This window comes from Symsagittifera roscoffensis, chromosome 5, assembly GCF_963678635.1.
Source record: "Symsagittifera roscoffensis chromosome 5, txSymRosc1.1, whole genome shotgun sequence".
Lineage (NCBI taxonomy): Eukaryota > Metazoa > Xenacoelomorpha > Acoela > Convolutidae > Symsagittifera > Symsagittifera roscoffensis.
Genome location: NC_087066.1, coordinates 36,369,479 through 36,393,054, shown reverse-complemented (window position 1 = coordinate 36,393,054; position 23,576 = coordinate 36,369,479). Strand labels below are relative to the sequence as shown.

The 23,576-nt window shown below is 36.4% G+C and overlaps 2 protein-coding genes across 2 annotated transcripts in view; one reads left to right on the top strand and one right to left on the bottom strand.

Annotated features, from left to right (window-relative positions):
• Window positions 1-23,576, top strand: part of LOC134846715 (uncharacterized) — a 413,719-nt gene that overhangs the window by 171,738 nt on the left and 218,405 nt on the right. The gene's annotated exons all lie outside the window — the stretch shown is intronic.
• The window catches only part of LOC134845771 (uncharacterized), a 52,308-nt gene that overhangs the window by 21,811 nt on the left and 6,921 nt on the right, over window positions 1-23,576 (bottom strand). The window contains exons 2-6 of the mRNA XM_063862840.1: window positions 21,818-21,880; window positions 21,237-21,377; window positions 20,071-20,142; window positions 16,739-16,768; window positions 15,090-15,342 (exon numbers count right to left, since the gene is read on the bottom strand). Of these exons, the coding sequence (XP_063718910.1) occupies window positions 15,090-15,342; window positions 16,739-16,768; window positions 20,071-20,142; window positions 21,237-21,377; window positions 21,818-21,880 (559 nt within the window). The remainder of the gene's footprint in view (window positions 1-15,089; window positions 15,343-16,738; window positions 16,769-20,070; window positions 20,143-21,236; window positions 21,378-21,817; window positions 21,881-23,576) is intronic.

Sequence of the window (23,576 nt, the reverse complement as noted above, 5' to 3'; positions counted from 1 at the left end):
TATCAGTTGGCAACGAAAGAAGATTTCGGTCATCTGTTGATAGACTTGGATCCCAAAACTTCAGAATGTCTTCGTTATTCGTCAAACATAGTTCCACCATCACCAACCCTTTTCTTTTTACCATCCTCAAAAGCAGTTATCACATCTCTTGAAAATGAAAGAGAAAGAATTATGTATATTGAAGCAAATGCTCAATAGTCGCCATTGTAGATCAGTTTTGACAGGAGCTGATTCAAATTTTATTAGATTTCTTTGCGATTGTTTTGTGAATGTTTTTCTGGGACATGTTCCAGCTAACAAAAGTTTCATCGAGAGTAAGAAAATACCATTTGGAAAAATTGTTGACCCTAAGTTTAGTATCCGAGAAAAACGAAAAGTTTTGGCAAACAATATTTCACTGGTTAAATCAATCGGAGAATCGTGTTACATTTACCTGAAAAACTAGAACCTTAAGCATGTATGCTGAAGAATTCATCCTCATTCCTCGAAAAACATATGCTCCAGATGAAAAAACTGCACCACAATCTCAAATCCTTCATAATCCATTAATTAACGACAAATCATCTCAACTCAATTACATACAACGATTTCGAGAACGAAATATCAGCCGTGACTCTCCGCCACCATTAAACCCAACATCTCCTCTTCCTTTAACCCCTAGTAATGTAGTACCAAATCTTCGAAAAAGAAATTCATCTGCACTTACTAATTTCAGTGATGATGGTGATGATGAAGCAGAAAAAAATTTTGAATCATACAATTCTCAACAGCAGACAAGTTCAAAAAGATTAGAAAAAAAGGATGAAAAAAGTAATGGAAAAACCGCTGAAGTGTTTCGAAAGTTTATGGAATCCATTCAAGAGCTATTGGAAGCTAATCAATTGGAAAGGGCAAACATCGTGCTAAAGCAGTTGTTCAAAGTTGAATCCTTGACTTTAGACGTTGACGGATATGTTTTAATTCAAGGAAAACCAACACTCGTTAAAATTGAATCTTTTTTGTACGATACACAGCAAAACACAAAAAAACTTGAGGGTGTTTTTTATCCACAAATTTTGAAAGAACTGAATCTTGATCCTAGCTTAGTGTCCAACACTTATGCCAAACAGATTCTCCGCTCGCTTAAGAGCGAAGCAGCTAAGCCCTCAACTTCTTCCTCCTTCGTCTCCGACAACCCGACAACTGACGACTCGAAGAGATCAAAACCCTCCTCTTCGAAGACTCGATCGACAACTCTGAAACCCAGAACCAAGCAATCCGACAAAAGAAAAACCCAGAAAAAAGAATTTTTCCCCACCACCAACGACGACGATGACGACGATGATAAAAACTATGAAAGCAGTAAAGAATCGTTTGCGACGACGTCAACAAAAGAATGGAAATCCTACTATCAGTGAAGAAAAAAAACTCAAATTACTCTACACGAAAGGTCCAGCTGCATTTGGTAGCGTTAAAAATTTAACAAATGCTAGTCAACTCTCACCAAAAAAAATTAAAAATTTTCTGAGATCTCAATCATCACATACAAAGTATGGATTGTTTCGTAAAACATATCCTCGGCTAAAAGTGATTGTTAACGATATCAACGAAATTTGGTCTCTTGACTTGGCTTATGTTGATAAATTGGCTAAATATAACCGAGGGGTACGATATTTATTAGTTGCTGTCGATTGTCTCTCTCGCTACTTACGAGTGGAACCCCTGAAGACCAAATATGCTAAGGAAACAACCGAAGCTTTCAAAAAAATGATCAAAACAAAACAACCAAAAAAAGTTTGGGTTGACAAAGGCACCGAGTTTAAAGGAGAGTTCGAAAAGTTATGTACTAAACGAGAAATCATCAAATACAATACTCACAGTGAAAAAAAATCAGCGTTTGCCGAAAGAAACATTCGATCGCTGAAAAGTATTATCTACAAATACTTGGAGTTTGAATGGACTTACAGTTATATTGAAAAATTACAAAGTTTTGTTCAAACGATTAACTCACGCGTTAATAGAGTAACAAAATTTTCAAAATTACTAAAGTCGGGAAAGTCAATCCGAGCGCAAACAAGTGAAATTTCTGATACTGTTGAAAACAAAGACAAACCACAGTCTAACTGTAAACCAGCCAGGAAATCTCAACTTTCCTCAAACACAAACGATTTCAAGCACGACTCGAATTAATTTTCCTTTACAAAATGGCAGAAGCTATGTTCGAAGTTGTGTTACCTGATTATTTCAAAAAATTTCAACCAAATTTCAAATTTGTTATCACTGAAAAAATTCCTAATTTATCTACTTTTAAAAATTATGCTTTTGGAAGCCACTTCAAATCTGAATATTGCCCTTTTTCAGTCGAGAATGAAAAAAAAACTCATTACCATATATTGATTCAAGTAGATTCAGAGGAACAATTAAACCAATTTTTTCCTTCCCAAAAATGTTTCAGTGTTCCTTGTATTTTCACTTGCTTCAAATACTTAGTTTCTCCTGCTAAAGATGTCAAAGGAAACGGTGAGTTATTTGACAAGCTTAAACTAGCTCTCACTTATTCAGTACAACCTGTTGCAGCCAATCTCGATTTGTTAGATTTCACTGCAATCAAAAAACGTTTACCCAATTTATTGCTTTCTGCAACATCATCTAACAAACAAACTTCACCAAATCAAAACGTTTGCAAGAAATCTCCGGCCGTTGGGGGACAGAAACGAATTGATAATACAGTTACGCCTGCTGCATCGTCGACGTCAAGCAAATCCGTAAGAGTTTCGACTTCAGTTTCAAAGAAACATACAGAAAGCAGACATGTTCAAACAGATGAGATGAATACAGAAACTTTGAAAAGATTTGAAAGTTTAATTAATGGACCCCATTCTGCCGCTTTTTGTAAAATAATGGATATTTTGACAAGTGGATATGGAAAACTTGATGTAGATACTGATGTGCTATTTGTGAAATTTATTGTTGAAGAGAAAGTTAAGTTTTAATTGATACTTTTCATTATTCCTTTTTTATTATATTGAGTTCAGTAAACATGATTTCAACTTTCGATTTAAAACTCATTCATGAAATTTTTATAGACTTAAAATCACAATATCCAGACAAATCAGTCAGATTTCAGTATTTTTTAGCCACTTGTTTGTATTTGGATGCTGATATTAATTTGGATTTTGTTTTGAAAAACAGACCATATGGTGGTTTAATTGGAATAGACAATTCGTCGCTCGACAAACACTTGAAACATTTCAAATTTCTTAGAATACATGCTATTTTGCATGACGCAGCAGGACATTTGCAAGAAAAAAATCATATCGGTCCTGGGTACACATATGTTTTGCCTTGTCCAATAAAAAACTGTTACCTGGGTCACGTGACAGGTATTGCGTTTTGCTTATTTCTTAAAACATTCAAACCAAAGTTATTTCGTTTGTTGGAATGTTGAGTGAAAGTCATGTTAACCCAAAGAAAGAAAACTAAAAATCTGTTTTTCAATAATCTCATTATTTTAGATATTGAAGGATTTAAATGTGGCAAAAAACCTTTGATCATAACGGAACTTTCCGTTTGCTCTGCTAATACAATTGATACAATTCATTTTCTGCCACCAGTTCAATTCAACAATTTATCAAAAGAAGAGAAAAAAGCTTACAATTGGGTATCCAAATTTCTACACGGGCTCCGTTGGGACGAAGGTGAATACCCTTACTCATATTTGGATCAAATTTTTGACAGCATTCGTTTGAGGAACCCAAACTCCCATTTTTTTGCAAAAGGTACACAAAAATCTGTTTCATTAGCTGAATACTTGAAATTACCCGTGACAAATTTGGAAGATATTGGCTGCCCAAAGATTGAACAGTTATTGGGTCAAGAAAAACATATTTGCAAACGACATTCTCATTTACTTCCCTCGCATCAATTATTAAAGCATTGTACCCGTAGAAAATCCAAAGTTTTTTTCGATTGGTTACAAAATGAACTGTCCAATGATGCAAACAACCTTATCTCCAAATTTGGTGGTTTACGCTTCAATGACTAATCAGAGTCCTGAAAACAGTTTAACAACAAGAATTAAAGTTACTCTTACGCGGACAGGCATATTAGATTGTCGAGGAAAACCTCTCCTGCAAAAACTCGAACAAATTACACTGAACGATATCGAAATCGATAATTTACGGAAATTTTTTACAGTTCTTGACTACTTTCACCTGTACAATGTCCAGACTCCAGGAATTTCGCCAGTCAATTCCGTTGTTCAATCTCAATCTGGAAGGGCTGCAACCTCAGCTGGGAGAGAGAAGACAAATCCATTTGCATGACCATCAGCTTCCAGCTGAACTGAAAGAATTAGTCAAAACTGATCACGTTGAGGAAATACATTTAGTTCAAGCCACTATCAGAGTTGCTGCTCATTTTGTTGTAAAGTTCAAATCTAATTGTAACCATGACAAATTCACAAAATATGAGTTTTTTTTCATTGAACAAGGAGTTGATTTGCCTGTTGAACCGAAATGACGAATCACATATATATGCCAAGTTTTGTGAATCATAATAAATATACTTATTGATTGTTTTCATTTTCTTTTGATCTTGTGTGATTACTAGTTGCTAACATGTCGTGTTTGAAAATTCAAAATTTCAAAAAAATATTTTTGCCAAAAGAAAACACACAAAATGTGAGTTTAACAGGTGAGAATTTACCAAAAGAGTTATTAGACGAAATCAGTACCGGAAACGTAGAAAAAATTGTTCGGATACTTCTGACCGACAAAAACATAGCAAGATATATAATAAAATACAAACCAAACGGCAATAGATCAGAGAGAAAAAAAGGCGATTGGTATGCAGTTGTAACTATCAACCTTGATACAAATAAGCAAAAAAAGTCTTCCAGTAAACATGGAAATTGAAGAAACCACCACTGTCGAGAACAATGATTGCGACTTTGTAGACATTGGTGGTGCCGAACAGTCTTTATCTCACGAAAACAGATCTTGGAAATTTTGTAATTCTGTTTCTCTTCCGTCTGCAGAAGTTGTCTTTTTCACACAAGTCTGTTTCATTTTCATTTTGCTCTCTTTATCGATTTCAAAACTGTCTTTTTACAACCTTAGTTGTGATGAGACTGCCATTTGGCTTTCAATACTATCCAGTACAGTTGGTTACATGTTACCCAATCCCAAGTTATAATAATGAATAAGATCATTTCAACAAAACATCGTCTGTTTATGTCCGTTTCAGGTCCCTCGGGATCTGGCAAAACTGATTTAATTTTTCAAATGCTTCTCAAAGGTACATTCTATCCATCGTATAACAAGATATTTTATTTTTATCTTCACGATCAACCCAAATACCGTTCCTTTGTTTCTCACAACAAATTTGATATTGAATTTATAAAATTGTCCAGCTTTGAAATTGTTAATAACTTACGGGATTGTATGATTGTCTTTGATGATACCTGTGAAGAAATTTTTAATGAAAAAGATTTTGTTAAATTAGCTACAGCAGGTCGACATAAAAATGTTCATGTTATTTATGTCAAGCACAATTTATTTCAGCAAAGTAAGCAATCACGTACAGTAGATTTGAATACAACGCACTTAATTTTGTTCAAATCACCTCGAGACATTCAACAAATTGATTATTTAGGCAGACAGTTGAATAATGCAAAATTCCTCCGTCATGCGTATCAGTTGGCAACGAAAGAAGATTTCGGTCATCTGTTGATAGACTTGGATCCCAAAACTTCAGAATGTCTTCGTTATTCGTCAAACATAGTTCCACCATCACCAACCCTTTTCTTTTTACCATCCTCAAAAGCAGTTATCACATCTCTTGAAAATGAAAGAGAAAGAATTATGTATATTGAAGCAAATGCTCAATAGTCGCCATTGTAGATCAGTTTTGACAGGAGCTGATTCAAATTTTATTAGATTTCTTTGCGATTGTTTTGTGAATGTTTTTCTGGGACATGTTCCAGCTAACAAAAGTTTCATCGAGAGTAAGAAAATACCATTTGGAAAAATTGTTGACCCTAAGTTTAGTATCCGAGAAAAACGAAAAGTTTTGGCAAACAATATTTCACTGGTTAAATCAATCGGAGAATCGTGTTACATTTACCTGAAAAACTAGAACCTTAAGCATGTATGCTGAAGAATTCATCCTCATTCCTCGAAAAACATATGCTCCAGATGAAAAAACTGCACCACAATCTCAAATCCTTCATAATCCATTAATTAACGACAAATCATCTCAACTCAATTACATACAACGATTTCGAGAACGAAATATCAGCCGTGACTCTCCGCCACCATTAAACCCAACATCTCCTCTTCCTTTAACCCCTAGTAATGTAGTACCAAATCTTCGAAAAAGAAATTCATCTGCACTTACTAATTTCAGTGATGATGGTGATGATGAAGCAGAAAAAAATTTTGAATCATACAATTCTCAACAGCAGACAAGTTCAAAAAGATTAGAAAAAAAGGATGAAAAAAGTAATGGAAAAACCGCTGAAGTGTTTCGAAAGTTTATGGAATCCATTCAAGAGCTATTGGAAGCTAATCAATTGGAAAGGGCAAACATCGTGCTAAAGCAGTTGTTCAAAGTTGAATCCTTGACTTTAGACGTTGACGGATATGTTTTAATTCAAGGAAAACCAACACTCGTTAAAATTGAATCTTTTTTGTACGATACACAGCAAAACACAAAAAAACTTGAGGGTGTTTTTTATCCACAAATTTTGAAAGAACTGAATCTTGATCCTAGCTTAGTGTCCAACACTTATGCCAAACAGATTCTCCGCTCGCTTAAGAGCGAAGCAGCTAAGCCCTCAACTTCTTCCTCCTTCGTCTCCGACAACCCGACAACTGACGACTCGAAGAGATCAAAACCCTCCTCTTCGAAGACTCGATCGACAACTCTGAAACCCAGAACCAAGCAATCCGACAAAAGAAAAACCCAGAAAAAAGAATTTTTCCCCACCACCAACGACGACGATGACGACGATGATAAAAACTATGAAAGCAGTAAAGAATCGTTTGCGACGACGTCAACAAAAGAATGGAAATCCTACTATCAGTGAAGAAAAAAAACTCAAATTACTCTACACGAAAGGTCCAGCTGCATTTGGTAGCGTTAAAAATTTAACAAATGCTAGTCAACTCTCACCAAAAAAAATTAAAAATTTTCTGAGATCTCAATCATCACATACAAAGTATGGATTGTTTCGTAAAACATATCCTCGGCTAAAAGTGATTGTTAACGATATCAACGAAATTTGGTCTCTTGACTTGGCTTATGTTGATAAATTGGCTAAATATAACCGAGGGGTACGATATTTATTAGTTGCTGTCGATTGTCTCTCTCGCTACTTACGAGTGGAACCCCTGAAGACCAAATATGCTAAGGAAACAACCGAAGCTTTCAAAAAAATGATCAAAACAAAACAACCAAAAAAAGTTTGGGTTGACAAAGGCACCGAGTTTAAAGGAGAGTTCGAAAAGTTATGTACTAAACGAGAAATCATCAAATACAATACTCACAGTGAAAAAAAATCAGCGTTTGCCGAAAGAAACATTCGATCGCTGAAAAGTATTATCTACAAATACTTGGAGTTTGAATGGACTTACAGTTATATTGAAAAATTACAAAGTTTTGTTCAAACGATTAACTCACGCGTTAATAGAGTAACAAAATTGGCTCCAAACAAGGTCACAAGAAAACATGTACCTGCTTTAGTTTCATTAATTGCAAACAGTTCATCGAAGTTGGTACAGAAACCAAAATTTTATGTTGGTGACTATGTGCGAATAGCAAAGACTGACTTGCCTTTTAGAAAAGGTTACAAAGCAGATTTTTACAGACGAAGTTTTTGAAATAGTTGCCATTCCTACTGTAAACCCTCCAATATACAGTCTCATTGATGCGGAAAAGGAAGAAATCAGCGGAAAATTTTATGAAAAAGAACTTAGTTTAATTGGAAACAAAGCTGATTATAACGAAAATGGGCAGTGATGAGTTTACTGTACATTTGATTTCAACAGCATCAATGGATTTTTTTCCAGACAACACTTTGGCCAGTTTTAGAAATTTTTGTAAAGAAGAAATAGCTTTAGACGGAGATTGGAGAGTTGCTCTCTCAGAAATAATTTTCCCCACAAAATTAAACAATGTTACTGATGAGGAATTTACGTACTTCAGAGCATCCGAAGTAGTAGCCAGTAAATCCAACGCTGGCAATCGGAATACAATTTCCAGACCCTACTATGGCGAAAAAGTTTTTATCAAATCAGGAGAGTACACTTTTATAGAACAATTGATTAATGAGATAAAAACAAAACTCAAAGACAAAATTCATTTTGATGCGAGTCCTCAAGAAATCACGAATAGCATGAGCATTTGGATGAACGCAAATGAAGGAATCTCATTCCCAAGTCCCCAAATACCCAGTCTGTTAGGCTACAATGCAAAGCTTGATGAGAACGGTCAATATCACATTGGATACAAAATGATACCCTCCTTCGATGCATCTTATGAGGGAAACGAACTGTACGAATCTCATTTCCCATATGACTTATCAAGTGGGACAAGTCTAATTTTTGTCTATATTGACATTATTCAATACCAAACTGTTGGTGATGCAAAGGCCCCATTGTTACGCGTCATTGATTCAAATAGACGCATCAAAAACGGTAGTGCCTGCAGCATTGAACCTAATCATCGAAAAAACTTCACTAATTTAAACTACAAAAAATTATTCACTTCATCTGTACAATCAATATCGGTACAGTTGTGCACAGAAACTGGAAGACTAGTGCCCTTTGCAGGAACTGGTAAAGTTGTGTTGACTGTAAAATTCAAGCGCTTTGATTGAAAACCAATGGAACAAAATTATGCAAAGCAAGCTTCACTTCCTCATTTCTCTGGACACTACCGACAACGCGGCAGTGGATTTGGCGCTTTGGCTGCTGGTATTGGTCATGTTGCTATACCGTTTGCACGACGGGTTATTCTACCGGCTGCGAAAAAACTGGGCAGAGAACTTTTGATGAGTGCAGCGCCAGAACTAATTGATGTCGCTATGAAAAAGAAGTCTCCTAAACAAGCATTGAAAAACACTGTCACAAAAACTGCAAGAAAACAACTCGGTGGTGGTAGACGACGTCGTCGAAAGACACCAATGAATGGATTACGAAGAAGAAGGTCAGTAGGGGCTCGAAAAAGAAAAACAACCATTCGAAGAAAAACCAGACCAGTGAGAAGTCGAGCAGATTTTTTCTCAAACATAAAAAATGATCGCTAATTTGTTACCCAATGAAGCTACCCATAGCTCACTGGATTTGTTTGAAAAACAACCTCTTTTGATTACTTTTGAAAACGCTTTTGATCAAAAAATTGGACCTGTCTATTCACCTAATGGACCAATGCTTGAATTTGAAATCACCGGTGACCGTAATAATTTTGTTGACCTGCAAAAAATTTATTTGGAAATACGATGCAAAGTAACGCAATCAAGTGGAGCTGATCTGCGATACGACAACACTGATCCTACTGTGTCTGATTCACCGTTCCTCGTAAACAACTCCCTGTATTCCCTTTTCTCTGACTGTACCCTCTCTGCTAATGGACTCAAAATCTCAAATGCCAATAGTAATTTTGCGCATAAAAGCTTTATTGGAACAGAATTTTCTAACAGCAACGGAGCCAAGGACTCATGGCTTAAGTGTCAGGGATATCGTTTTGAAAACAATCCCGCTGCAATAGATGCAGCTGATTTCACATCTCAACGAGAACTGGTCCGTGAATCGAGGGAAATTTGGTTCTATGGACCCGCTGGAGTTGATTTTTTCACATGTGACAAGCATTTGTTGAGCGGTGTTACTCTCAGACTTTCCTACAGACGTTTTCATGAAGACTTTCTCATTATATCGGAAGATGCTGCCAAGCATTACAAGCTGCAAATACTCGAAGCGAACCTATATGTTAGAAAAATGACTGTGACCGACCATGTGCTCTCTGCCATTGAATCAACTTTGCTCAAAACTCCTGCGAACTACCCATATCAAGAAGAAATTACAAAAACATTTCTTGCAACAGCTGGTCAGCGCAGCTGGCAACAGGAAGATAATTTTGCTCGTGAACCGGTGAGACAAATTATCATAGCATTGAACACAAATAATTCATTTCTAGGAACAAACCGAACGAATCCTTTTCATTATCAAAAATTTGGACTGGAGCAAGTTACTTTGAGACGAAATGGTTTACCAATAGCAAGTACACTAATCAGTACACAAGATCATAAACGTCTCTTTTTCAACACACTATCAGCGCTGGGTTTGTTGCACTGCGGGCTGGGAATCACTCTGGATAACTACCAACAGCACTTTATTATGTGTTTTGATCTCACTAGCACACAGCAGGCAGCTCATGACTTCTTGCATCCAGAACTTACTAACTGCTCAGTTTCACTCGATCTTCAATTCTCAAACGCTTTGACAGCAAACCTGGAAATTTTTGTTTGGGATATACGCTCATCCAATGTATTTATTACCTCCGACCGCAAAGTTACAAAGAACGTCCTTCCCATTTCGACAGTCTGAAAATGGATGAAATCCAGTTGCAGGACCTCATTCAGAATTGTAAACATCTGAAATATAAGTTTTTTGGAGTATTTGCAGCCGACAATTTTCCACCTCACATCCCAAACAACATCTTTATGATTGTGAACACTTCAAAATCAGATTCTCCGGGGACACATTGGATTGTGATATGCAACAGAAGAAATGTTTTATACTTCGCTGATCCTCTCGGTCTTCCTCTCTGGCAGTACACCAATCTGTATAAACGATTGAACGAGAATTTTCATCAAGTGACTGAATTGATGACAAACTTTCCCATGCAAGACTCAAACTCTACCATGTGCGGTTCTTTTTGTATTTATATTGCACATTTGATTTTTGATAAAAACTTTAATGGTGATGTTTCTGATTTTGTTTATATAACTGATCATGTTTTGAAACGTTTCCTAACTCACATGCTTACCCATTAACTAACCATTTAATATGGTTGATATATACATTTTACAATTCAATTTTGAACAATACATTCTTTTAGTAATTGAAATTTTACCCAATTGTTAACTGAATAGCAGTAATTCGAGAAATTAAGCTTTTTATCAAAGTGAGAAAAAAAGTACAAAATCGATCTATGGGGGGATATCACCATACCAGCTACTGTTGCCTCCTTTCAGTACAATTTCCGGACGGGTTTCGAAACGCTGCCTTTCGGCTGAGAGTCGAGCGCCATGCGTTTTCCTCTACTCGGACCCCAAGAAATTTTGTTCCACTTCAATTTTATAGTAACAAGTTAGGTACAAGTTTTGATAATATTTCTGGGCACTTTTGGCTTTCATCAGTGTTCTCGTTTTTCAAGATCTTAACCCACTACAACTTATTAGCTCTTTCAACCTTTCTATAAAATCAAAGCTTTTGTCATAGATTTCAGACGTTTATTTTTCAGTCTTCTGTAGACACGGAAAATGGAAATGTCGAAATTTTCAAGCCAATTTCATTATTTTAGAGTTTTCAGTGTTGCAAAATTTTTCTTTGTTTTTTACTTTCATTTGGCTTAAAGAAACTTTTCATTCTTATTTCGGTCAAATTGATCATTAGCTTTTACCTAAGTAGAGGTGGCGGCCGCCGCAATTGACGAATTTTCCTTTCTTTGAGATTCAGCAATAAAACATGCATTTTTGAAGGAAACCGTTCACCGCAGCCAACAGTTAAGCTACGCTGTCAAAATCTGGTGCTTTCCTATTACATATAATAGGTATATAACGTCCTTTTACACGTAAACAAGCCAATACCCCCAAACTTTAGAAGGGAAAATATGCACCGACCAAAACTTAATTCTATTCCCGTTTCCACAACGTTCAGTGGGAATACTCAATAATTTACCGAAGTTTTACATAGGGATCAATAAGTATAAAAATTATACATTGGGATCATTAGGTATAAATATTTTACATAGGGATCATTAGGGATAAATATTTTACATAGGGATCATTAGGTATAAATATTAACATAGGGATCATTAGGTATAAATATTTTACATAGGGATCATTAGGTATAAATATTAACATAGGGATCATTAGGTATAAATATTTTACATAGGGATCATTAGGTATAAATATTTACATAGGGATCATTAGGTATAATCTATACCCAATGATCCCTGTAGGGATCACCCCCCCCCCCCCCCGATCCCAGTGTCGTATATCTATACTACTAACATGAAAGTTTAAATGTAATAAAATAAAATTAATTTTTTTTATAATATGAGATTTTTTTGTGAAAACATCCCCCACACGCCATATTAAGTACAAAATGATAAATTTTGCTCCTATTAACAAAACAATTATGAAATATAAGCTTCCTTGAACGAATATAGAACGATTTCTAAGACGGATTAAATCTCGCTTACGTGTTAATAGAGCGAAATATATCGCTCGTTAATTGTCCCAAAATGGCCAAAATGGCAATCTTTAAACCCCCATAACTTTACAAAAAATGATCACAGATGAAATATTTTTTCAAATTTAAGCTCAAGACAACAACAGTTTTCGATTGATAAGAAAAAGTTTTGTCAAAATGGCTTTTTAAAAATTAAAAAGTCAAAATTTGTCTGAAGGAAAAAAACGACCACGAGCACAAATGTTCCATTACTTTCGTTACGAAAGTCTGAACAACAATTACCGCGCAATGTATTTCTTTCTGTTAACGTGTGAACGGCGTTTAAATCTGGCTCAGAAATTGTTCCATCTGGATTCGAAGCTAGCTTTTTGTAGCTTTTAGTACATAGCTAGAGACTAATCACATCACTTTTCATTTCACACAGCGCGTGCGGGAGTGTTTTTTAAAAAATCTGAAAGAAGATTTTTGAATTTTTTTTTGAAGTTGTAGTAATTTTACAATTACTTGAAATGATGATTTGTCCCTAAGATCTTAAGAGCCAGTCAAAACACTCGGCGCTGTGCCTTGATACAATTATTCTTGTTAATACGTTACTCAACGCTAAACTCATCACAGTGTACTTTTTGTACCTGGTATGATAAGAAAAAGGGCTACGCATTGCAAAGCTTCTAAGCTGTTTTTATATTCCCCCCACCTTACAAATTTTGCATTTTCCTAAAATGTATGCATGTTTAATGGCTTAACTTTTGAATTTTTCTGGTAATGTATGAAGAACAAAAGGATTGAAGTGTGTGTTGATGGGTAGTGGAAAAAAGCTTTTTTCGCAAATCGATCTTGCACGCAATTATTAAGGCATAAATTTTTCTCCTTTTACCCCCTCCTGCAAAATTGTACAAGTAAAATTTTTGTTTATAAGAGCCAATCATTTTTGAAACTGTCATGCGGACTAATTCGACCATGACAAACTTATTTGGTTGGGTACCAAACCATGTAAAACCACTCATTACAATTAAAGTTGATCCTCGTAACAAACACTCCTCGTAATAAACTCGTGATATTTTGACGCAATAGACAGGCGCTTCTCCTGTTCATTTTTACTGCAACGAGAATGCTTAAAAACCATTCAAAATAAAAATCGTCGAATAAAATTTTAACAAAAACATGCAACGAAGATGAACAACTCTGATACATTCAAATTGCGGAATTCATGAAAATTGCTCGCAAATGTTTCTTCTTTTTTTCTACGAAGTAGTGTCATATTTAGTACATGGTGTGATTAAAGCACTATTCAAAAGGGTTGAAAGTTGAAGAATTAGGCTTAACCGACATTTTTCTTCAAAAAATGAATAAGATTCAAAAACTCATTAAAAAAATTCAATTTTAGCGCAAAAATTCTCCTTTATTGCGAGGGAAGCGCTGAATGAAAACTCCAAAACTCGAAATGGAACTAAAACTTAAGAATTAAAAAACTTCTCTTCACTGGAACAATTTTTTGATATTTTTAGTTTCGTTCGAATTACTACTGAAATGGCTTTACTTTGATTTATCACTCGACCCTTCCGATGCATGTTTATGGTACCTGGTTTTACGTGGAAACAAAAACTAACACCCGATATTCGATGGCTAGCGTGAACAGGCAAACAAATTTCTACAAAATTTATTACATGTAAAAAACTATGTGAACCATTTTTGAACAGCTTTATTTTTAAATTTTACTAGGGGGTGGGGAAACTGGAAAAGAGACCTACCAGGTTGTACCCCCTTCGTTTTTTTACGCACTGCGAATACGAAAATCAATTTTACAGAGTTTTTGATGTTCTGAGCTGCAATAAAACGTGAAGCGAATAGATTTTGACAAAAATAATTTCACTAAAATTACCGTATGACTTATTTTTAAAAACTTGATACTGTAATTTTACAAGGGGTTGTGAAATGGAAATGAGCCAAAATTGCCAATTTGACAATTCGGCAGTGATGGAGGGAAAATGGACTAATAAAACTATAGTGCGATTTTGCTAAAATGCGCTTTTTGCCAAATGCGTGTGAAACAAAAACTTCACTTGCAAAAGTATTTCATTTTGGCCCTCCACCACATTTGAAATTCAATTTTAAAAAACCCTTTCAACGTTGCGGCTCTTTTCCAGTTCCCCCCCTTTCAAATTCAAATTTGAGAAGCTTATTTAACGTTGTCATAATGCAATGAAATTTGGTGCGGTGAACAAACCAACAACTGTGAACAGATTTGTTCTTCATACTTTACAGCGTAACATCACGCATTTAGCCGTAATAACACTTAAAACAAGCAAAAAAAAACTCGGTTTTATAAAAGGGGGACTGGAAAAGATCCAACGTTGCTTAGTATACACATTAATTTTTCATAGTCTACATCACTACATCATTGCCATTTTAACACCGCGCATTCAGCCAAAATATCACGTACAAGAACAACTATTAATAAGAAGTGTTGTAATGTGTGTGTGTGTGGGGGGGGGGGGGGGGGTGTTGTGAGTGGAAAAGAGCCGCAAAATTTAGCAGGTGGAGGTGCTGGAAAAGAAGGGATGAAAAAAGAAGGAGAGCTAGAAAGAGGAGATGGCACGTGCAGTGCACTGGGGCACTAGAATATCGCACTACCTGGTAGTAGTTGTGGTAGTTGGTGGTCCACGGCTTCGTCTTCCTCTCACTCGGCATCTGGTCCTGCACCAACTCATGTCTCCTGTCACTCCCATACGTCTTCTTCACCACCACTGTCGGCGGGGGGTCAGATGGCCACTGGCTCTCCTTCTGTGGGTCACTGGGATTGTCGAAGCTTGGAAGCACAGATGCGCGGGATATGTGGCTGGCGTAGGGGTGGTCAGCTGGGAACGATTCCTTGATCACGTGGCCTCTACATTAGCAAAACAAGGAACAGTTAGCAATAGACAGCACCATTTTACCCAATGCTCAGTTTCTTCACTCCTTGGCTTACCATTAAGACCTGCTCGCAAAAGAATCCTCTCAATTTTATCCATTGTTCGCGGATTGTATTTGACTGTCGAGAAAAATGGTGGCTAACTTTTCCCCTCAACCATTTATTTGAAACATTAGTCAAGCAAGAAGTCTCAACGAAGCGTATTTTTTGAAAGTATTACATAGAACAGTTTATCGGCACTTTGTTTTTTCCCGTCAAGCAGTGAGTGTTTTCACATTGTTCAATTGCGCTTTTTCCCAGCCCCCCTCATTTTTTTTTGAAATTCGAGCCATAAAAGCATTTTTATAATATTTTTTGATGAGCTAAACTGCAAAAAAAAGTGTCAGCGAAAATCCCTAATACTACTACAACTACTACAAGTGAAGAAATTTTTTACAACAACTCTTGCATGCAGATTGCCGTATGAACAACTATAAACAATCTTATGTTGTAATTTTACAATGGGGCGGCAAGTGGAAAATAGCCTAAAATCCGTGCGCTAATTTGATGCACGCCCCAACCAAGCAAAGTTTGTCGGTTAAAAAGGCCGGCTCGTTTTTGACAAATTTCAAGAAAACTTGGAAGGTGAATTTTGTCGTGTTCCCTGAGGTGGTCGGGTGACGTGGTGTGCTGACTAACGGGAGGCACTTGTGCAGTTTAGTCACCCATCTGGGCACGACAGTGTGGAAATCGAACCGCATCTTGCCCCTGCCCAAGTCAGGCTTCACGTGCTTATTCTTACTCATCAATCACCCTCACAGACACGCAAACACACGCCGGCTCTTTTTCCTTTTCCCCCCACCTGCTAATTTTTATATTTGAAATTACTAATTACTTTGTCCGATTGTCATGAAAATTGACATGCTGATTCATTAGGCCATGACAAACATATTTGGTCTTCATAATTAACCTCGTAAAACTACTCGTTAGACCCTAAAATTCATGTTTGAGTGAGGTGGGGGGGGGGGGAAGGAAAAAGAGCCCACACGCCAAGTAAGTTATAACAGAACCACTTAAATCAGCCAAGCTAAGAGCAGAGAAGAGGTACTCTTTGGTAGTGTTTTTAAATACGGTATGATATTATGATAAGAGTATTATGATAACGAAATCTAATTATGATTAAAAGGTATCCACTCAATTTGAAATATTAACACGTGCATTAAAACAACAAAAATAGGAACAATTAGAGCTTTATGAGCTTCAGTATATCAACTAAAGTATTTAGGACAGTTTTGGGCGAGCTTTGTTAGTATCAACTTGAAGTTAATCGTCAGGATGGAAAAAAAAACAACTTTGTTGGTTGTCCTAACAATTTCACCAATTTGCCACTAACCTGAGATCTACTCTCTCTGGCCGAGGAACTCTGAAAAAGAAACGCACTTATAGAACATTGCAAGCATGAAAAACCTGGTTTTTTCTACTTTCTCACACTTGTTTTTGTGGCTATGAATGCATGTAATTACGATGTAAAGTATGGAGAGCAAATCTATTCTCGATAGGTAGTCTGTTCACTCTCGCAAAAATTTATTGCAAGACTTGAACCTTGAAATGAAATAGTTGGAGAGGTTGGGGCGGAGAGTGGAAAAGGGTTCCCACCTCTTTAACTCTAAACAACTTAACACCATACAAAGTCACTTCCTAGTTTGTTGCCTTAGCAATTTAAAACCACTACATTTTAAAACTATTTCTATAACTGAATACCAATTTAGTCCAAAACGAAAAGAGAACTTACTAAAAAGGGGAAAAACGAGTTTTCACAATTTTAATTACATAGATATTTTAATATAAACAGTATCGGATGTAGAGGCTGGGGAAGGGGAGGCCACGCACTTCCCTCTCCTCGGGGATGCAACAAAAAATTCAAGTTTTTGGTCAAAATTTTCCAAAAAGTGCTAAAAAACGCCATTTTTTCAAAATTTTGTCTGCGGGGCAGAAAATTTGGCCGAAATCGGGACTTTTTAATGCTTTGAGAGAGTTGAAAAATCATTTTGGTGGACCTAAAAAAAACCGGCCCCCTCGAGAAGTTCCTAGATCCCACCCTGGCTGAATGACCCTAGAATTTGTTCTCCAGGCACCTTGGGTGCCAATTTATATACTAATTTTGATTGGGGAGTACGCACCAAATAGAGAAAACTTTTAGTCAAAACAGTTTTAAGAAAATGCTTAGGCTCTGTCCTAAATAATATGCCTTTTATTGTTTAATGTAAGAATTTGAGGGTGGGGGAGGCGGGGGAAGAAAAAAAGGCAGATCCTAATAACCCGGGTTGACCTCCATAAAGCGAAAATGCTTATCTTACAATTCCATACTCCGAAAATGCTTATCATACAATTCCATACATCAAACGTATGGAAAAATACTAATCATACAACTTTTATACAATTTCAAAAAATCATTGAAAAAAATACGAACTAGTTTCTGCGGCCATTTGAACCATATAAAACAGTCTGGTGATGAAAAAAAAACTATGTTTTTTTTGGACAAAACGGTTATCATACAATTTCCATATATGAAAATGGTATGATTGGCGTTTTTTTGATGGCGACGACAAAAATTTTTCCAAGTAAAATTAAAATTGCCCCAACATTTTTTTGTTTTTCTTTAACCGCAAATCGAAGTTTGTACTCAAAAAATTATTTCCCAAGAACATTTTTGCATATAAATTTTATTTTTTGTCTGCATAACGTAGTCCTGGATACACAAAAATTGGATTTTTTTTCGTTTCTCTGGATAATTTTTTTCAAACAGGCAAAAAACTCCTACTTCTTTTGTATGGCATGTTAATATATACCTTGATCAATGTCTGATAATTCGAAAATTCTAATTTTGAAAATAATCATCTTTACAAAATTTTGCCGAAACTTAAAATTTGATGCTTTCAGTTTATGATTTGTGGAAAGAGCTGTTACACAATTTATGCCGTTTTCAATGCATTGCAAATGCCAGACGATCAACCCTTTGGTGGTTTTAGTTTTGAGTAAACCATGGGTTTAGTCACTTGTGTTCGGTCACGACTCATCCTAAAAATTTTAAGAAATGAAATTTTTAAAAAATCAACTTTTTGGTTAAGAAAAAATGCTTATCCTACAGTTTCCATAAATGAAAAAATGCTTATCTTGTAGTATCATGTATGAAAATTATATGATAAGCATTTTTGGTCAACCCGGGAACGTAGTTTTTGGTCTGCTGTTTTTTTAAACGCCCGCGGCATCAAAAATTTTCAGGCTCGACCAAACAGTTTTTTCAGGCCGCTCGGTCGAATAATATCCGGGTCGATAAGGCATTTTTTGAATTGTTTCGACAAAAAATTTTCTTTCTTTGGCGCGTGCTTCCTGCCCAAAATGAGTATATATTGGCGTCAAAGGAAAATTTTTTGGGTCCGTCAGCCAAAAGTTTATTTCCCAAAAAAGTACAAAAGGGGACCCTTTAGGTCGACAGAGGGTGGAATCCTTGAGAAAAGGGGACTCTAGCCCCCCCCCCCCCTATGGGGTCGACATTTTCAGCAACATTTATCTTCGTTAAAAAGCTGCGATGCGATTGGCCCCGAGTTGTCACGGAAAAATGTCCAACCAATGGAGCTCAAACTTGAGAACATTTTGCTCATTCACAATTCACTCATTCCATAATTTTGGACAAAAAATAGGCTAATTCGTCCCCTTGAGAAGACACTCAAACCGACTCACTGATCTTCAGGTTTTTTCATTACTTTTCAAATCAACGATTCTTTTCAATTCAACTCTGAGTTGTCTAATTTTTGAGAAAAAAAAGGATGATTGATCCACGTTTTTGCGTAGAGCATATAGTAAAGCATATAAACAAGCTAGGCATATAGTCAGGGGCGGATCTAGGATTTTCTAGGGTGGTGGTTTTTCAAAAAAATTTTGAAAATGTTGTCTACCTTTTTTTGTAGGTCAACCGAACTGATCTTTCGAGCTCTCCCTAAGCACGGTTTAGTCACTGTTTTGGCCAAAATTTCTGCGCCGCAGGCAAAATTTTGAAAAAACAGTCCAAAAAAAAGCACGTTTTTAAGCACTTTTTGGAAAATTTTGACCAAAAAATCGCGTTTTTTCGGCGCGCGCTCCCCTCTCAAAATTAGTATGTATTGGCGCCAAAGGCGCCTTTAGAAAAATTTAGGGTCAGTCGGTCGTAAAATGGGTTTCTTAAAAAGTACCAAAGAGGGAACCCTTTGGGTCGGCAGGGTGTCGAATCCCTGAGAGAAGAGCGTCCAACCCCCGCCCCCCCTAAATCTGCCCCTGCATATAGTAGCCATGCATTCAGTAGAGCATATATGCCAATCCGTCAAAATCAAAAAAAAATAAATGTTGGCTAGAAAAGTTTGTTAGTCATTGCTGCTCGAGCAATCGTTTCAATTCACATGCCTCGCAGTCAAATGTTAGCAAATTGAGTCAGCAAATCCCTGAATGCACAATTTTGGTACGATTTTTTTGGCGCGCTCCTCGCTGAAAAAAGCTATATATTATTGGAATCAAAGTCGCTTATAAATGTTCTAGGGTTGATGACGAAAAAAAAGCAAAGCGAATCCAAATGTTCAATTTGGTGCAAAAACGTAATTTGACATCAATGTTTCTTCTGCTCCTTCGCAAATCAGATACAAGTGGTCTGCACGTTAAAAATCCAAATTGATTGTTTGATCCTTTTCCACTTACAGTTCATCGTGTGCCCTGACACTGCTAAGGATATGAGGTGCATTCTTGTAGTTCTGTTCCAAGGGGTACCCTCTGAAAAGAAACAAGACAGGTCATAGCAACAAATTCTTACCACTTATTTTAAAAATTAAACCACTTACAAGTTATATGAACATAATCCGACTCAATTATTTTCATCAAGCCCAGCCATCTTTCCCTTTTTGTTCCGACCATTGAAAATGGGGAGTAACTTTGTATTCGGGTGTTTTACTTTCTTTTTTTTTCAATTTCTTTTTTTGTTTTCCACGCAAAATCAGCTACCACAAATAGTCATCGGACAGTGTCGAGTGATATATCATATTAAAGCCCTTTCAGTCGTGATTCAAACGACATTAAAAAAAAATCAATCATTTTTTCTCAGTGACGAGAAAAATCGCTTTGAAATTTTTGATCTGGTAGTTTAATTTCGAGCAAATACAGGCGAACGAGCAGACTTAAAGTAGCTTATTTATGCTTAATTAAGCCGAGAAAAGTGAGTTTTTAGCCAATAAAACATATTTTTGGATTTTTAAAGCAAAATGTCGGGAATCAAAAACGGCAAAGTTTCAAAAACTCGCAAAATGTCGGCAATCGAAAGCAGCAAAATTTCAACAAATTCAGCAAAAAACTTCTAAAAAATTTTCGACCTCTTTTTTGATTTTTTAACGATCTACAAAAACTGTTTCCAGTTTGCCTATTTTAGTATGACTGTCGAATATGTCTAAATTTTCGTTTAGATCCCCACGCAAAAAAAACGATACTAATTAGAAACACATTTTTTGTCGTAACATTCTGTGGTCGGAACATTCTGTGCTAGCTGCACAGTAACCGGCTATCCTTGTTTCTAGAAGGATAGCCGGAAAAATAGTGGAAATAGTGATTTTATATGCGATAAATAAGGCAAATCATAATAACAATAGCGGTTTCTGCGATTGCTATCGAAGGCTATCCAGCCTGTCCGAGGATAGTCCGTTTCTCTTATTTCCTCCACATTCCAGACTATGATTGTTATTGTTGAGCGTAGCTAACTTTTTGCAGCTCAAATCCTTTTTTTGCGTCTAGAAATTTCTTTTTATGCCTTTTCTTTTTTTGCAAAGGTCACAGTGAAGGTGAAATTGTAGTAATATGTAGGCAGTGACTATACTGACGGAGGAAATGGGTTGACCCCTGATCCGAAGTGCTTGTGTCCCTTTTCCACTCTCTCAGGGGGCTCTGTTTTGGGCCGATGATCTCTCGGCAAGTTCACACTCATCAGTCCAGCATAACTCCTTTCTCTGCCCCACGGCAACCTGAAAACTCTGGGACTCAAGAAAAGTTCTGGGTCTAATCTCATACCGACACCGAGGCCAAAGAGACGAAGGCTAATTTTTGAACAGAAGACGAGTTGAAAGAATTTCATGAATGAGATTTTCCAACTCGAATTTGATTCTAAATTGACAACGATTGTTAGCACAAACACGATTTTAAGCCAAAGACACCTGCGAGCAAACTTTTTGTTCTGTTAAATGGTGACCTATGTTGTTAGTTGAGCTGTTGTAAGCTGTTGTAATCCTTCTATCATTATACCAAGTCACAAAAATATGAAAAGACTAATAAGTGAAAACATATGTTTCGGGGTCTACTTTTAAGTGATATTTCCTACATTTTGTACGGATGACCCATGCAGATTAAGAAGAAACGACAAGTTAAAATCGACGAGTCACATGTTCTTAAATGCGATAAAACTTACCGACTGGTCTGAATGATGGTGGGCGTCGCTTCCCCATGTTGCTGTTGTCGCATCTTTTCGTACCTGTCAAACACACCCGAGTCCAAAACCACAGTCGTCATTATGGCCACAACAATAAGTCAGATCAGATATGAATAAGCCGAGAAAAAAACGCTCTTAGTTAATCATTTTAATGGAACTCTGCTGGTGCTTTCAACCATGACGGTAACAAAATGAGACTCAGTGCGGCTGCCTTTTATGTCTCTAAATAGAATATGGGGACGTTGTAACGAAAGGGGCTACAGAATTTCGATCAGATACAATATTCGATGTTTGTTTTAAAACATTCAGAAATTGCTGACTTGTTTTGCCGTGTTGCGATGGCTGGAAATTTTTTCAGATGTATCTTAAGGACCAGTTCTCTTCAAATACAAAATAAGCAGCATTTTATGGATAATGGAAAAACAAGAAGTCTCTGAAAACATCAAACGAGCTCATCTTTTCACCTGCTTTTCCAAAAAAGACATTTAAAACAGTTGTAAACAGTTTGAGCAGCCTGTACTTTGGTGTCTAAATTAGGGATGTTTGTTTTTTATGGATGGGTAACAATCACAAAAACGCATATTGTTTATCGCTTACATGGCTGAGCTTCATTCAATCATTTTCAGCTCAAATAATCCACAAAAAAACATATGGTATCAAAACCGACGGGCGGTGGTTGCGTGCTTCTCCACCGAAAGCTGATTAATCAGTTAAATTTTGATTAACAAGCTAATAAGACAAATTTAAATTAAACAAATTAAACAAAATTTGACAGAATAAGCTCGTTAAAACAGAAAATCAAATCGTTTTTTAAAATTCACTAGTTCATCATTGATTTAGAACACAAACAGTTTGGACTAGGAAATTTGGAAATTTGTCAGCGCTGGAAAAAGTTGCTTAGCATAAACTTCTGCTGATGCTGTATGAAAACCGATGAAAACAATGATATCAGAAGCTCATAATAGTTTTGCTCCGGAAAACCTCAATAGGTTTTTTTTATAAATCCGGAAATTTTTTTAAATCCAAACTTTTTTAAAATCCAATTTTTTTAAAAGTATTTTCTGTGCGCCATAACACTTGCTAAAAGTTTTCGCATTGATGTATACAGCATTTGAACAATTTTACTCTTGTTTCGAGTAACTGTGAGAGCCTAGAAAAATTTTGAAAAAATGGTCATGATTTCTTAGTTCTCTGAAACTCAAATTTTTTATACAATTTCAGATTTAGGGGGGGGGGGGGGGGGGCAACGCCTCCTACTCAGGGATTCGACCCCCTGCCGACCCAAAGGGTCCCCTTTTGTTACTTTGAGATATCCATGATTGATGACAGAACTTAAAAGCGTTCTAGTGGCGCACTAGGCGCCAATATAATTTAAGTTTGAGGGGGGAGCGCGCGCCGAAAAAACGCGATTTTTTTGTCAATATTTTCCAAAAAAGTGCCTAAGAATGTTATTTTTTGCTCTGTTTTCCAAATTTTAGCATGTGGCAGAAAAAATGGTCAAAACAGGGTCTTTTTAGTGCTTACGGAGAGATTGGAAAATCAATTTGGTCGACCTAAAAAAAGCGACAAAATTTTCGAAAATTTTTTGAAAATCAGCCTCCTTCCAGAAAATCCCAGATCCGTCCCTGCACAATTTAACTGCAAATCGAGAAAATCTAAATCAAAAAACTCATTCAACAAAACTGATTCAATTTCAATTGAACGCGTTTATTGTTACAGCTACTCTCGAATATTTGTG